This window comes from Glandiceps talaboti, chromosome 20, assembly GCF_964340395.1.
Source record: "Glandiceps talaboti chromosome 20, keGlaTala1.1, whole genome shotgun sequence".
NCBI classification, from domain to species: Eukaryota; Metazoa; Hemichordata; class Enteropneusta; family Spengelidae; genus Glandiceps; species Glandiceps talaboti.
In genome coordinates, this window is record NC_135568.1 from 8,619,502 (window position 1) to 8,637,804 (window position 18,303).

The 18,303-nt window shown below is 34.2% G+C and overlaps 1 protein-coding gene across 1 annotated transcript; it reads right to left on the reverse strand.

Annotated features, from left to right (window-relative positions):
- Positions 1-633: 633 nt before the first annotated feature.
- Positions 634-17,698, reverse strand: LOC144451046 (DNA primase small subunit-like). Its single transcript, XM_078141805.1, has 12 exons — positions 17,455-17,698; positions 16,473-16,630; positions 15,589-15,695; positions 13,643-13,716; positions 12,523-12,659; positions 11,603-11,661; positions 10,650-10,762; positions 9,360-9,457; positions 8,125-8,327; positions 7,011-7,090; positions 6,086-6,184; positions 634-700 (listed from the first exon to the last, which is right to left on the reverse strand). Exons 1-12 carry the CDS (start codon positions 17,696-17,698, stop codon positions 681-683), a joined length of 1,392 nt encoding a protein of 463 aa, XP_077997931.1. The 3' UTR covers positions 634-680.
- Between the last annotated feature and the right edge of the window lie 605 nt (positions 17,699-18,303).

Here is an 18,303-nt window from a genome sequence, read left to right on the forward strand (position 1 = left end):
ACATCTCGAGATCAGACAGTGTGATAAACCATAGACCCTCCACCAACCAATTGGGTGGAGGGTCTATGGATAAACTATTGTGTTTTAAAACTAAAGTTAAGACTCACCTTCTCAGAATTGCATTTTTATCATAAGTGATTTTCATTATAAGTGACTTTTTTTCTATCACAAGTGACTTTTATTGCAAGTGACTTTTTTGTTATGTTTGATTTTTTTTACAGGGAACTTTTTTTTTCCTAAGTGACTCTTTTATTATAAGTGGCTTTTTTTCCTAATTATGTCATAGTGACACATGATTTCCATGTATCTCTGTTAGTGGGTTTTATGTAGTATCTAGTCCAATGGTATTATGAACATTTGGTTACCATGACAACCCATATAAATCAAATTGTAAAACTAAGCCTTTCTGTCAAAACATGAAAATCACACAATGTATCTGAGGGTTTTAGTGAGGATAAATCCAGTGACATGTTACCATGGTAAATACATGTTTTGTTGATCTTTTAATTCAAAGATGACGTTTCTAGAAGTAAAATATGTCTGGTATCACATTAGAAATTGATGAAATAATTTCTACTTTCATGACCAATTGTTCACTTCAAATTAATATAATTGAAGGTACTGTTGGTAATATCCCTTTCTGAGCACTGTCCATTATTGCTGTTACCAATATTTACTTTCTAAAACTCTTTCTTGAGATCTGGAAAAAAAACCAAAGAAAATAGTAGTAAAAAATCTGACTGAACTCGAAACAGAGTTTTGATCTGATCTGAAACTTCACTGTAAGCCTAAGAATAGTTAAATATATTTAAAAAAAAGGATTGTCAATAATTTGGTACCACTAAAAGTAGAACTCAGCAATTATTTATAAACTACCTCGTACTCAAACACTATGTAAATAACGTTACTTGCACCGGTACACATAGTAGAGGTATATGCACTGCAGTGTAATATTTTAAAACATTATTGGATATCTGTATGCAAATGATATGCAAATGAGGACATGATTACTCTTTGCTGACAAAATTGAGTGATCGTACTTTTCGGTAATGTGATAATAACAGAACTCCATGCCATGTGAGTGCCAGTGTGAGTGCTCAGGTATTTACACTCATGCTTGCAATGCTTTCTGCAGTGACTGCAGAGAACATTTTAAGTGTTCATGAAATACCCCGAGTCGGCTGCACTTGCACATACACAGTAGTTCAGGTGTTCCCAATCTGATTAAAATTCTGTGTAATGAACTTGGCGCTATTTCTTTATTTAGCTCCTATGTTTATTGTCGTTTGTTCTTTTTTTATTCTGTGAGCACCTGATACCTACATCTGACACAATACCATAGGTGTTCTCGAGCCAAATGAGAGCAGAGCGTTGAGTGAATTTCCTCAACTCTGTTCGAAAAGAGCTTCAGCACAGAGCGCAAACAATGATGTTATCATTATTGTTTGGTGGTTCTCTTTCTTCCAATTTCAAATGTTGAATGTATGTATTGTAAGACAGATTCTGGTTGGCTACTTGTAAGTACGAGATTGGGTCCGAGAACACCTATGGTATCAGAATGGGGTATTCCCAATATTTTGGTTCACTCTGACATGAGGAGCCATATCATCATTAGTGGAAGACGAGTAGTGACAAACCTCTTCACCATATTTTCAAACTGAAATATTGGAAGATAATATCATTATATATGTGCACACTTAATTGATGTAAAAGTGAGGAAACAGAGCCCAACATGGCAACATAATGCACACCGATTTCTTGCATTTGAGAGGAAGTCTCACAGATAGCGTGATTTCGTGCATGCGTACTTCACTTCTGCGTTAGCGACAAGTCAATTGATCAATTAATGTTGATTACATATTATTATTAATCAATGTGAAAATCATAAGCTTGATCATCTAAAATATCTATTTATGGATATCTGTTGAGATTCTGAAGAGATTTGTAAAGTTTTTCTAATAATAACTAACATGCAGAGTGTGCACCTTGGTTTTGAAATCTACTAATATTACAATTGATGAATTATGGAATTGTAACACTGTTATATTTTATCAATAATAGAATTTAACCTTGTTACATTTTATCAATAATGGAATTTAACCTTATTACATTTTATCAATAATGGAATTTAACCTTGTTATATTTTATCAATAATAGAATTTAACCTTGTTATATTTTATCAATAATGGAATTTAACCTTATTACATTTTATCAATAATGGAATTTAACCTTGTTATATTTTATCAATAATAGAATTTAACCTTATTACATTTTATCAATAATAGAATTTAACCTTGTTATATTTCATCAATAATGGAATTTAACCTTATTACATTTTATCAATAACGGAATTTAACCTTGTTACATTTTATCAATAATGGAATTGTAACCTTGTTACATTTTATCAATAATGGAATTTAACCTTGTTACATTTTTATAAATAATGGAATTGTAACATTGTTACATTTTTATCAATAATGGAATTTAACATTGTTACATTTTATCAATAATGGAATTCAATGTTGTTACATTTTATAAATAATGGAATTGTAACATTGTTACATTTTATCACTAATGGGATTTTAACATTGTTACAATATATCAGTAATGGAATTTTTATAGTTTTGTTACATTGTTTGTTATACACTTGATCAATAATGGATTTTGACATTTCTTGTTACAAAGAATCAATAATGGCATTTTTAAAAATAGTTTGTTACAATTTATCAATTATGGAATTTTCAACATTAGCCCTGTCCACACATGATTACACTGAATCAACGCTAGTTTCTGTCCCAAAACTTAACAATGGATTTGAAAGGATTTCTTTCACATCCAGTTCCCATACACAAGATTTATTTATTGGTTTACTTGAAATCACTGATCATAGTAAGTCACCCAGAATTGCAGATTCCTGCTACACAATATAAATATGGACTGTATAATACTGTATAATAAATAATACATAATCAGAAAAATTTACCTTGAAAATTTAGTCAAAACATGATTTGCAGGGGTTGTATGCCATGGAAACTTCCATGTAGTCATCACACGATGTTGATAAGGCCGCCATTGTAAAAACGTATGCCGTAACGAGCCTCTTCAGTAAGAGATTATTGCGTAAGTTACCACCCAGTTTTAAGTCTGCTATGATAACATTTCGCTAGCAATGAAGCTGGTCATAACCTTGCTGTTGACAACAGTCATCAAAATAACGAGTGCTAACAGAACTACTTGCTGAAGACAGAGAGAGTCTGAACAATATCCGATAAACAAAATTTAACGCGAGAGATCCATTCGTGTACAATAAGGCCAAAATAATTGCAGTAGCAATGACTATTGTCGTTTTCATTTTGGGGCAATCACAATCAGCTGTTTGCTAAACAAAAGACGTTGGCTAATAAAGTATCCAATAAATAAACAGGGTTTGGGTAATACGCAGCAACAAATTGTTCGTAAGGTCAGGATTCAAGTACGCATTGGACTTGAGTCAATTTAACAATCAAACATTTTCCCACTGTGCCAATTTTGACTGGTTTCAAATCAATTTACTTTGAATCGGTTTGAAATCATGGTGGTGGTGTCAATTCGATTCAAGTAAAAGTTCAAAACAAGATTAAATGTATGTGGTGACAGGCAAACAATTTTGAATCTATATTCAATTTTCTGATTCCAAGATGCAGTGCATGAGATGATGTCACTTTTTGGCTGGTATGGTCTTTGAAGTAACATTTCCATCATGAAATGGTGAAAGGACATTTTAACTTCTTTAATTTCTGTGATTCCATACAATAAAGATTTAACACCATCAGTAACAAAGATGGTTTATGCAGAGTGTGATCAGGTGACAACCATCCCCTGAGTTGGACATACAAATCCCCCCACTCCCACCCCACCCCCACACTGAATGATTTGCTTTACATGGGGAGAAACATGGTGTGTCTTGAAACTGGCAATAGGTCTATTGTGTGTGGGGACAGGGTTAATATTTCTATTTATAATTCAACTTTATTCAGACTTGTGTGTGGGGACATGGTTAATATTTTTGTTACAATTTACTAGTATTCAGACTTGTGTGTGGGGACAGGGTTAATATTTCTATTTATAATTCAACTTTATTCAGACTTGTGTGTGGGGACATGGTTAATATTTCTATTTACAATTTACTAGTATTCAGACTTGTGTGTGGGGACAGGGTTAATATTTCTATTTACAATTCAACATCATTCAGACTTGTGTGTGGGGACAGGTTTAATATTTTTGTTACAATTTACTAGTATTCAGACTTGTGTGTGGGGACAGGTTTAATATTTTTATTTACAATTTACTAGTATTCAGACTTGTGTGTGGGGACAGGGTTAATATTTCTATTTACAATTTACTAGTATTCAGACTTGTGTGTGGGGACAGGGTTAATATTTCTATTTACAATTTACTAGTATTCAGACTTGTGTGTGGGGACAGGGTTAATATTTCTATTTACAATTTACTAGTATTCAGACTTGTGTGTGGGGACATGGTTAATATTTTTGTTACAATTTACTAGTATTCAGACTTGTGTGTGGGGACAGGTTTAATATTTTTATTTACAATTTACTAGTATTCAGACTTGTGTGTGGGGACAGGTTTAATATTTTTGTTACAATTTACTAGTATTCAGACTTGTGTGTGGGGACAGGGTTAATATTTTTGTTACAATTTACTAGTATTCAGACTTGTGTGTGGGGACAGGTTTAATATTTTTGTTACAATTTACTAGTATTCAGACTTGTGTGTGGGGACATGGTTAATATTTCTATTACGTTTTGAAGTGGATGTATGGATGAAGATTAGGCATTTATTTTGGATGATGAGGTGGTTTCAGTTCATTTCCAGTAAAAATTCAAAACAAGATTTAATGTATGTGATGACAGGCAAAACAATTTCGAATCCATATTCAATTTTCCAATTTCAAAATGCACTGCATGAGATGACATTTTCAAAGAGCATGATAAATGTGTAAAATGTTTGTTATTGTATGTACAATAACAAACTTTTTACACATATTTTAGACTTTTGTAATGTAATGAGTTACAAACACAGACTTTGTCAATGTTGTTTCACATTGAGTTTTCAAGTAGGAAGCCATGATAAAATTTTTTTATAAATTAAAAATCCAAAATAAATACAACATACTCATCCATGTGGCCACTTTAACATTACTCAGATTTTTGTTACAATGTAACAAATAATGTAAATTAGGCATTCCTTGTTACATTTTATCAATACTGACATGTACATTTATTACACTTATTAATAAAATTAGTGGGAAGTTGGTGAAATTTATGAGTACACTAGAAATTAATTTGCCTGGTATATTGCTCAAAAATATTTCATAGCAAACACATGATGTGGGCTGAATTATTGAAAGATTGTTTTGTTGTATCTTTACAACAGGTCGTCTGCACCTACTTTCAAAAATGTTCTGGCCCAGCAGCCTTATAAGATTAGGCAGTATTACAATAAACTATATGTGTATCTTGCAAAGGGAATGTGATTCTGATGTATGTAAAAAGCAGGTTTTTAAGGTTTTCTGTGGTTGCATAAATTTAGAAATGGGGAATATGTGGCAGCTGATGTTCCACAAGGTTTTAGGGTAGTTCTCTTCAGGATAGAGTGCCAGGATGATGGCTAATTTGCATACTAATTTACATATAAATAGCATGGTAATTTGCATATTGGTTTGCATAGTGATCAGCATATAATATGCATGTCTTCAACACTGGAACAAACTCTGACATGTTTATTTTAACACATGGACATTGAGGATCAGTCATTTCTCTTCATGTGAAAATATTATTATGACTGTCTTTAAAAGATCACTAAAGCTCAAAGATGGTAGAACACTTTTAAAGTATTGTAGAAACCTGCCAAGCATGGCAGACTAGATGGCCAGGACGGTGTTTTCACCATGCTTTCTCTATAGTGGGGAGAACACAGCACAGTAGAAACCTGCCAAGCATGGCAGCCTAGATGGCAAGGACTATGTTTTCACCAACTATGCTTTCTCTAAAGTGGGGAGAACACTGATCACAATAAGACTTACCACTTTGCTGTAGCAGTTTCCCTTTCCAAGTCTTCTCCAACTTTTCTAAGAAGATATTAAAAACTTGAATGCACGGATAAAGACTGGTTCTTTTGTAATCTATATCAGAAATAAAACAAGGACACATATTAAAACAAAATATTGTGGAATTTACTCATGGATTGAAGGCATGTATATGTATTAGATGCACACTGAATATTCATGACTTTATCTAAAGGCGATATTTTATCAGTACTTGGAGTCATGAAATATCCATGTGTCCCATGATGCAACAGTGGACCAGTGTGAGAACAAAAGAGGTGCATAGATTTCAATTTGGCGTTTCTTGGCAACCACACAAAAATCATCACACAAAATATGAGTGACCTAAGGGGCCTTGTCACTTTGAGTCAAAGATATGAAGTAACAAAACTCTAAAGTCGCTAGTATTTTCCAGCTGAATCAAGAAATTTATGCTAGAATAACATAATACCGGTACCTGCTCAGACATAATTACTAAACTTGGGAAATGCAATGGTGAATTTGATCAAAATGTTTTGACTTATATTTTGAGTACCACAAAACCAATGATATAGAGAGGCACTGCAGTGATAAAGAATGACCATGGTATAAATCCTATACTTTCTGCACAAATGCACATAACTTGTTTTTGTGAGTGGTAAAATAAATTTTGTGGCACAGAATAATAAGGGTATACATTGTTCTAAAGTAGAATAACCAGGGTATAAATCACATATTTCTTGTTCAAGTATTGTTCTGAAGTAGAATAATAAACCAGGGTATAAATCACATATTTTTTGTTCAAATGTGTTCAACTTGGGATGTACATTTTTGTATGTACACATTTTTGTGTCGCACGGCTAGGATGACTAAAATGCTGTACCCCAAGCTACAATATACACTGTAGATTAGACGAGAACTATACCTTTTTTTCTCTTGGCTGCTGGTTCTTCATTCTCCTCATCACCTTTATCATCAACAGAATCTAGTTCCTTACACAGCTGACTGGAAAGGGAAAAAATACACATTTTATACTGTTGTCTTATTTATTGCGGTGCATTAAAAATTTGACAGAATGGTAATTTAGGACATGTCAGCTGTACTTTGAAGTGACCATACGGATGACAAAAGGGTATTTATTTTGGATTCGAAATTCTTGAAAAAACAATGTGAATCAGCATTGACAAAATCAGTGTTTGTAACTCAGTAAATAGCAAAAAGCTAAAAAATGTCTACAAAGTTTGTTATTGTACGTACAATGACAAATATTTTAAACATTTTCTTCATGTTTTCCAATTTTTTGGAGTAACAAACAAGGATTTAGTATTTGTTGTTTCACTTTTTTTTTCAAGTATAAAAACATAGTAGAGGTGTTTTATGAATTAAAAATCTAAAATAAATAACCACTTGCCATCCATATGGATACTGTTAGAAACTACTTGTAAATAACTCACCATATTACAGGGTTTTGAAATTAACTTTTTTCCTTGATAGTCCCAGTGGGCTACCAATTTCAGAAATTAGTAGCTCAAGGATGTTGACCAATAGTCTCGTATTCCTGAACTGAAAACAGAGCTCCTCTATTGGAAATACATGTGTGTGTGTTACTAAAATAATGTCTGTAAATCTTCCATCCTTGAAATCATGCATAATCAATGGTAGCCTGAGGGGGCTACCGGCTGCAAATTGTAGTAGCCCATGACAAGAATTGGTAGTCTGTGGACACAGGACTACTGTTAATTTTGAACCTTGTATTAAGTACAACTGTTGCTGACACCTTCCACATGAGCTGAACATATAATACATCTATAGTACAATTTTACTGTCACATGGTTGTTTTGTATAATGAGTTCATGATGTCATGGTTGTGCCTGTCATTGATGCCATTATATCCTTAATCTACAAAACAAGTTAATTTATTTGCAGAATGTTGCATGAAAATGAAAAACTTGGAACTGGCTTAAAATGCCGATGGGAAACACTTGGAAAATACTATTGTTTTGTCTGTCTGATATTACCAGTAAATGACTATGATTTACCTTATAGTTGGTACAGTCATTGGATTAAAATTATCAACCTCCTTGATATCAATGGGAACACAAACACGTCCAGTTTTAGGATGAACACAAAATGGACTTTTCAACAAGTGATTGACCCCTTTACTGACGTTAACATCAAGTCGAGGATAACAGTATTGAAACATAATATCCTGGACACACATCTGGGATTTCCTACAAGATTTCTGAAAATATAAATCATATTCACTTTGTTTTATTAAAAGTAAAATAAAATTGAAGAATTTCTGTGACTTTTCCATCAGTTTTTTTTAGGAGTATCGAGATCATCTTTGGTCATTTTCCAGGTGTGCAAAAATTGTAAATCACAGGCCTCTTTACAGCATCGTAACTGCAAAGATTCATGCACAAGTTCTCTTCTTCCACTTTTGATTGAGAAACAGACATGTTTCAAACAAATCACTTGTCTTTCTTCAGTGTCTAACTGGATCAGACAGAATGATCCAAACCTGCCAAAAGCTTGATATTTCATTGCTTCAACAGAAATATGTATTCTGGCTTGGAATACAGGCGGGCTGACCAGGGAAAAACTTTTTTAATCGTCAACACACCTGTTTTTTGATACATACTTCTCACCTATCTTATTTTACAACAGTAATGTCAATTGTCCTGTAGATAAATTTTCCAGGAGTTTCAAGGAGTCATTCGCATTTTTCCAGGATTTTCCAGAATCCATTGAAATTCCAGGAGCGTATGAACCCTGGTTTCGTTTACAGTTTAAGACACATTTGAATGAAATCAAGTACAAACATTCTTGGGTTTCTTTTTACATTATTGTCGTTTTAAGAAAAGAATGAACAAAAGATATTTACACAGATGTTGATATCATGAATGTGGTGTAGTTTGATTCTTAAGTTTTTATTTAGCTAAAATAACATTTGCCTCAACTGTGCCTCTCTAAATTTATGTAAATTTATGCACACTTATGTAAATTATTTTTGTTATAAATGAGGCAAGGAAAGTGAAGTGTAGGAATTGAACCCATGTCCCCTAAACCTAGTCTGAGAGTCAATGAGGATCATATAATGACACAAAGGCATTTTAAATAATTTTTGGGTTTGTTATAAATGAAAGAAAATGACCATAACGTAATTTAGATTTTAATGTAATTTAAATTCTAATTACGTTATGGTGAGGTTCTTTCATTTATAGCAAACCCATAAATTATTTGTCAAACTGCAAGTATATTCTGAACTTACCTTATCAGTTTCTTTCTTGACTCGACCTTTAAGAATGGCCCATCGTTCCTTAGAATTACTGCCTTTAAGCATATCCTTACCTAGCTGTTCTCTTAGCTGTGAGATTTTGTTAAGGTTTTCGAGATAGTCACAAATACACATTTTACTCTAAGATCTATGGTAAAATCGACATATTAAGTTTCAAACCTATTTCATTGAGGGCTTACCACTAGTGTGGTTTTTCAGATATTTATTTCCACTATGCATGCCAAAATACATAAGGAAAATGTTGTGATAGTGCTTAAAAATAAAAAATTAAATTACACAACATAAACATTAAAACTGGTGACAAATATAAAACTGTTAAAACTATTGAATAGTTAAAGATTATCACAAAAGTGGCTGAACGGAACTAGATTATTAACTTCTTTCTAATACATACTACCGAAAGTGATTTTTTTGTTATGGGTCAAAGTGATGAAAATGGGGTTTTCTAGAGTCACCACACAGACAGCAATAGGGAACTTACAACTCCCACCATGTTGAATATTGCATCATGGGAAATGTGGTAATAAATACTAATCAATTAGTAGTGTAAACAATGTTGATACATTATTTGTAACCACAAATGATCAATTCATAGTTACCGTGACCATTGTGGGAGGTTAATTTATCAGTAGCGCCAGATTAGGTATTACGATAACCACAGATAATCCCATAGTCCTTTGCATCCGAGCATGCTCAGCCTGGCTTGCAAGTTCCCTATTGTGGAACATGACATGCTGGTGTGTGAGAAGAAGCTGATGTGCATCAGTGGCATGTCATTGACTTATAGGGCACTACTTTCTCTATGCAAAATTATGATACAACTTTATAATGTTGGAAATCTATGCAAATTTTACAAAAATTCTGTGCTGAGAAGCTAAGGCCCAAATATCTGCCCAATATATTTCTGTCAGCATTGATCACACTGTTTGCATTTTTATAGTGATAGGGGTCTTTTTGTACTTAATCTCATGTACAGGGATTATCTGTTGTAGGCATAAGATGTTAACAAGACTCCCTAGGTAACTATTGCAACAAAAAGTGATGGACATTAATAATCACTGGACATTGGCCATTGCCAGTATTTTTCAGCTATTTCAGAAATATCTACATTTCAGTAGACTTCTACAGCTCATGATATGCCTGTATTCCATCTTTCTGTTACTTGTATTTATAAAATGGCAGTTTAAATAACTTTTACCCACATCGCCATAATGACTATAGGGGTCAGGGGTCATCAAACATAGTGACAGACTGAAAGGATATCATCATCTGGTACTAAAGCTAAGACTTTATCCCATGATTCCTTGCAACCAAGGATGTCTTGTTTTGTTAATGCCAAGTCTTCAAAATGTTCATGAATTATTGTGTACGCTCTCCTGGAATGATAAAATATACAAAAATGTAGGTTAATCTGTCTTTTTTGCTAAGGGCTGGGAGCCATGGTAACAGAAGGGGGCAAATTTGGTAAAACTGGCAGTTTCCCACGATTTTTGATGAGTAACCCTGGTAAAATGATAGAGGAACTCAGGTGGATTTTATGTACTTACCACCTGCAACAAAAACACTGTTAGTTATAAGCATTGGTGGACAATAAGTTCATGCAGAAATGATTTGTCTCGCCCACAACAATAGTGTACTTGTATTTCTATGGACCAAGTCATGTTTGTCTACTCAGTGTACAGTGTTTACTCTTTCTAAATTCTTGCTGAAGGCACTGCTTGTATATTTCGATGGTAATAGCTGACCTATGACATGTAGATGTCACCTGTAACTACATGTAGGACCTGTGGAGGTGACCTGTAACTCGGGCCTGTACAGATCACCAGTAACACTGGAATTTTAAACCAATACAGACTGGAACCACAATGCTAAAATGTTGACCTGCTTGTTATATCCGTAATCAGTGATTTGCTGACATTGAGGAAAAGAAAGGGTAAAATCTGGTAAAACTGGCAGTTACCAATATATTGTACTATAACAATGGTTGCAACCCCTGTCAAAATAACTTGGAAACTTAGGTAGATTGTATTTGCTTTATACTACTAACCCCCTAGCTTGAATACAAATGTGTAAAAATACTACTAAACCCCCTAGCTTGAATACAAATGTGTATCTACTGTTGAATGTTCCACTCTCTTGCCTCTGTCGATGTTTCTCTGATATAAATTTATTCTAACAATGCTGTATAAATAGAAATACCGTGATTGACTACTTACAGAACTGAAGGATGAAGTGGATCATGTAAGGACACTTTCTTAACCTGGTTCTCTCCTCCCTAGATGAATCAAGAAATTATAAACATGTGTTAAAACTAAATTTTGCATTGCCTTCAATGGGGGAGGGGGAAGGGGAAGGGGAGGTTCCAATCGGTTGAGATCTTGCCTACTGTACATAAGGATAAACACTACTAGAAGAAGATTATAACTTGAGTTTCGTTGATTCTGTATCGTAAAAAGTTAAAATGAGTTTAGAAGGTGCCAAACAGTTGAAAGTAGAAGACCTAATAGGGTTGTTTACTAATAGGTTCACTATGAAGGAATTAGCCATCGGCTTTGGATGTAATTCCAATGAGTTTTTTTCCATTGATAAGGTAAGGTGTAGCTTGTGAAAATTTATAAATCACACCCAACAAGACATTATTGCATTTTGATTCATGTAATAAATTTTATGTCCCTGTGATGTCTTAAAAGAATTATACCATTAGGCCAAGAAAAAAAAATTGTTTCTGGTCAGGACAGTTTGTCTAAAATGGTGCGACGATGCACTTTTTTTTTAAAATTCTCAACAAACCTGTCACTCAGTCTACTATTTATGGCAGTTACTGTTCCTTTTATTTAGTACTTTAGAGCAAGTGTGTATGTGGGGCAGATGTCATTTGCTTGTTCATGATTGGCTTTGCAGTTGTCTTCACTGAAGTAGGGAGGGTTATTTTTGTGTTTCCCCATGGATCTGCAGACTGCATGGGCTGGACAAACACACACAAAAAACGACTGATGCAGGGGTATTTAAGTAATGCGCATGCTGACCAGAAACAATTTTATTTGTTTTTGCCTTATGAAATGATTTTATTCATGCTAGAATTCACTTTGTGTCACAAGGGTGAAAATGTAGTTGCAAAGGCTGATGGGAAACTCACCTTGACAAGACTGAGATACTCTGCAATGGCTGACCGTGCATTCTGGGATAGCTTCCTGGCTGTCTCATCACCAACCCAGCAATGAACACCACGACGACCAGAGTAAACAAAGAAACGGTGATCAAATCCAAAATCCTCTAAAATGGGAAAACACACAAAAAGATACAAAATATTACCACCATCATTTTATCCAGACCGTCATTACATTACATAAAATCCACACCAAGTTTCAACCCCATTCACAGTATAGTTTTCAAGATATAAGTTTTTGACCAAAATGGATATTTTTAGTCATAATTTGCATATCACTGATGGGATGACAATGTTGTGAATAGTGGAATACATCTTCATGTACACATCTCCATAGGCATCCCCATTAGCTTTCATCCCAATCTGTTCAGTAGTTTTGGAATTATAGATTTTTGACCAAAAAGACACATTTTAGCTCTAATTTGCATATCACCCCCAAGAATTTTCCTACCAAATTTCAAACCAATCTGTCCAGTAGGTTTGGAGTTTTTTGACCAAAAGATGACATTTTTTGACCCAAAACACACATCTCTGATGCAATCATTTGAACAGTCTCCCAACTACAATATAGATACCACAAGCAACATCCAAACCAAAAATCAAAGCAATCGGCCCAGCATTTTTTGAGTTTAAGTCACACACACACATGCACACACACACACACACACATGCACACGTGCACGCGCATGCACACACACACACACACACACACACACACACACACACACACACACACACACAGAGCCAGACACTGCACCATGCCATAAAAACGACTGAACCTTATGCCCGAGATAAACATCAAACTTCTCAAGTGCCAAATCTAATTACAAATTTGACACGTACTGTAATTAGTTGCAGCAACTAATATTAAATTCGACAGGCAATTAAATTTGACACAGCCTGTCGAACATAACGACACAAGTATAACACACTAAGTGTCAAAGTAGTGTGGGAATCCTCACCTTCCAGTGCTCTGTCTAAAATCTTCATTGCTATTGTCATTAATGGCCAACATTTCTTAAAATCAGTCCCCCTTCATATTACTAGGGGAGGGTTGGGAGAAGAGGGGGAGTAGTGTGGGAATCCTCACCTTCCAGTGCTCTGTCTAAAATCTTCATTGCTATTGTCATCAATGGCCAACATTTTTCACATATCTCAGCTCCCCTATCAAATGTAAAACATCAAATAGTTGTAAAACATCAATTAGTAGTAAATGTATAAAAAAACGGAGTACTCAATCCTAATAAATGGTTCATGAAGACCACATGTTTATCAAACACTCATGTCGATGAGAACATTTTTCACGTCATATTGATTTATTTATTTCATGATTTGTTGAGACGTGTCGGACGACTCAATTTTGTATTTGAGCATGTATTTGTTACAATGTCCATTCTGTATATTTAATTGTCGGAATAAAACTGAGCTGATTAATAAAGATTGTTTAAGTTGACAATCAGCTGAGATTAGGGAAGGGACATTCCAATCATAAAATGTAGTGCAATCAGACCACTAACACTAACTGACCTATCAATTCTTTACACCCATACACCTTCTCCCACGCATTTCATTGTTCATTCACATAAATATGTGCCTGCTATGTACAACTTTCATTTTGCTATTGAAATGCGATCTACCTCTTACAAAACGATTGAAGCCCCAGACAGAATTGGGTCGGGATACCAAAAAAAAGCCATGACCTGAGAGTGACCTTAGGCAGGCCTTGTGTGATCCCGGAAACCATTGATACAATGGTTTCTAAAATCCCTTGTATTTCAATCAATCTCTATTCTTTTAAAGCACTTCATGATGTCTTGCGTCAAAACTACAGCATTCTTCATCAATACATTGAAAACAACAAAGCAAATCTTTTTTGTCAGAATAAAGTAAGAGTTGCACAAAGGTATTACAAACAGATAGGTAACCATAAACAAACAGTATGTGATGTGAATATTTTATTAGAGTCCTTTAAATAAATTTTTAATTATTATTTTATTCATCACCAACTATCCCTAATCCATAAATTTTACTTCAATATAATACAGTCAAACTTTCCAGAACATTGTGGCTACCTCTCAGCCTCTGTGCACTCCCAATAGTATTTCAGTGAAAAGGCTTCTGGAAATAGCTGGGCACATACACACATACATGTATAGTGTAAAAAAACTGTATATAACATTTGTGTCATGGTACATGTATGAGAGATTGAATGGAATAGACTGTAAGTGTTGTAACCAGGCTAATGATACAAACAGTGACATTCTTTACATAACATAAAAAGGTGCCTTTTACTGGATAGCTTTGGTCGTATGCTTACTAGAACTACATCATACATGTAGCCTACCTGTAGACTTGAAGGACTAACACTACTAGTACTACACTATTCCGCTATCCTAACTGTACCCTACCTGTAGTCTTGAAGGACTAATACTACTACACTATTTCAGCTATCCTAACTGTAGCCTACCTGTAGACTTGAAAGACTAACATTACTACTCCATTTCAGCTATCCTAACTGCCATTTTGATTTTTTGAATTTTCACTCGTCTTCCAAGAAACTTTTCTTATATAAGATTTCACCAAATGGTATCAAAATTGTTTCAAAATCAGCCAATGAGAACCCCCTTACACTCTCCCTTTGCCGGGCTGTAGGCCCAGTGCAGGGCTATTCCCTGCTGTCCTCTCCACCTAATATACTTAGTTCTTCTACTGAAAAAAATGTAGTGAAAACCCTAAGAGTATGGCCTAAATACTACCATACATGTACATGTATATACAGACTGTTTGTAGACTATAGGATGAGCAAAAATTAATGCAAGTCCTTCAAGACTACAGGTAGGTGAGGCTAGACTAGAACAGACAGACTTGTGAACATTATTAGACTTTACAAATCTGTACAGTTTTAACTTATGGAAAGATTTCTGAAAAGTTCTGTTTTTTAATTATCTTTTAGTTTTAAATTAAAATAGTATTCATAGAGATATTGAAGAAAGTTAGGTCGACTATCACTTATAAATCGAGGGTTGCAATACTTACGAACAACAACTTCTGACGTCATCGTAATCTGTCATATCTATATCAAATACTAGTTCTTTTTCTAACGCCTGAAATGCTGCTGCTTTCACTGTCTTGTGTTCCTTCGGCTGAAAACAAAGTTTTACAGATAAATTACAAAATTACAAATAAGATAGAAAATGAAAACTCAAAAGTGTGCCTGAATACAAACAATGTAATCATTCTTGGTGGAAATACCAAAATAATCATTCATTTCAACTCCTCATTCTGATCACCCACTCTGAGTTTTGATAATGTAATTATTTTTCAAGTTGTTCCAATTCAAGTACAACATAATTTGTTTATTTTTCAGATTGTATTTCAACTATACAATCAATCTTTAGTGAAAATATTCTTAAAATACTTCTTTCTTCCAACCCTCTTTTTTCCAACTTGTATTTTATACTTGTGTCACAGACAAGTAAGTACAACTTAGAAGAAAGAGGATTAAGAAGTATTGCAAGCATATTTTAACTTGTCTGTGGTTGTATACAAACAAATACCCCCTAGGGAGAAAGAGGATTAAATTCTGTGTCTTCATTTTAAAAGTATTTTGCAAATATTACCCCTTAGAAAATATTGAGATTAAAGAGAAATATGATGTATTCTACAAAATGTATGTAGCTGCAAATTAGACTGCTGTGTCATGAATTTTGATGATTTTTTGTATTTAATAGTACAAATAAAATGCTCTTCTGAAATGAAAGTGAGGTAGTTTCTTGTTTTTTCGTCAAGAGAGGGCGCTGTAGGCAGTTGCCTGAAACAAACCCTCTCTGAGGAGTATTGATTATAGGTGTCTTATACCAAATACTTTATAATCTTTGAACTGAGAAACACCTGTGTATGTTTTCCAAATGTATACTTACTCTGTGTGTGAATACAGCTCCAATATCTATCTTGTAAGGACAGGCTTTCTGGATCTCTTTCTCCATATCATGTTGATCAGAAAACAATTGATATCGTATGTAAACGTCATCTTTTAAGGTGAAAGAAAATTCACGGTGGCTCATATACGTCTTGGGAACTAGAACAAAAATAAATTAAAAAGAGCTGAAAACTTTCAAAAGAAAACATCTCTATACATGACATCAAATAAATGCTGACCCCATAATGCACTATTAACAGGATGAAAGCTGTAGTCAGAAATTTTCAGAACCCTTAGAGTTGAGGTTTGTTCAGACCATCCAGTATTCGTTCATGTTTAGATATGTGTATGTTTATATATCTAGTATATAAAACAGACTTACATGTACATACATGTATAAATATAAATATAAATGTATCTATAAATAAATGAATAAATAATATAAACATATATACATTTGTGTATGTATATATATATATACACATATATATGTGTATATAACTACATTTTGTTGGCTTTTTGCATATGTATTGAGTTACAAACACAGACAATACATATAATATACATAATGTATCTATATGTGTGTGTGTGTGTGTGTGTGTGTGTGCATACTTATTCCATTGGCTAGCCAGTGTCAATCTAAAAGATTTCACTTATGATAGAAATGATAGAGATGTTGGAGGGCAGTACATTGTACATGTACTTGTATATCTTTGTTATTTATACACATATACATAATTTATATGAAATCCATTATTAATATTTCATACATGTACATATCTATACAGTATATAATATTCTATTAATCTATGCAGTGTTTATCAGTTTGAAACATTATATAAAAAATCAAAATTTGTAGAAAACTAAACCATTTTTCCCTAAACCACCAGTCCATATAGAGCTGCAAAATCTAGACGGCACGTTTTCGATTGTACATACGTTGTCGACGATTAGACTTCTTCTAATTTCATCAACGTAGATACTTGGTTGTCTTCTTTTATAGAATGCTATGTGCTCCAAGATGTTGTCAGTAACGGTTGTGCGTTCACGCAGTGGCGGTGTAGTCGTAGCAAGTTCACCGGTTGTCACATATCGATGACAAATGTTGTACACCGTTGCTTTAGACACTCCGATAGCTGACGCAATTTCACTGAATGAAAGTCCTTGTATGTGGCGATCCAAAATAATTTTTCGAACAGAAAATGGCGTTGGAAATCCTTGTTCCATCGTGTTTGTGGCCCACTTTAGCGCCAATCCAAAGTTCGTAACTCTCGTAGTACTCGTCGACGACTACTGAATCCGACGAATAACGAATTTGCGCGCTTTCTCGCAATAGCATGTTTCTTTGTATCCATAAACATGTTGCATATATTGTTGACATGACGCGTCGGTACGGTATGGTACGTACCGAAAGAACACAGACAGTCGGCAACCCTTTGAGAAGTATTCTTAGAAACATTTGTATCAATACATGAACATTTCTGGTAGGAACATTTGTATCAACATAGGAACATTTCATAAGAACATTTGTATCAACTCATGAACATTTCTTATCAACATATCTAATTTTACATGGGAGTGTATTGATGAGTTCATGGACTTGCGCAATATTCACATGAAGTTGGTCGTTCAAAGTCTGGGTGGATCGAGTGTAATTGAAGAGAAGAACCGGGTCGGGTTGCGATTATTCAATTTCAACCATCCCATTTACATGTATAAGGTAAACGTGTTCCAGTTCACACACGCGTCGCAATTTCAACTCATGGCCTCATTTCAACTCACCTCAATATAACACCCTAATTTCAACTCACCTCAATTTCAACTCGATCGTC

Coding starts and splice junctions, on each gene's coding strand:
- LOC144451046 (XM_078141805.1), bottom strand. CDS start 17,698: ATGGAACAAGGATTTCCAACGCCATTTTCTGTTCGAAAAATTATTTTG. Junction 9,458..10,649: donor AGCTTTAGTACCAGATGATG/ATATCCTTTCAG, acceptor ACAAAATCTCAC/AGCTAAGAGAACAGCTAGGT. Junction 701..6,085: donor GAAACTGCTACAGCAAAGTG/GTAAGTCTTATT, acceptor TTTTTTTTCCAG/ATCTCAAGAAAGAGTTTTAG.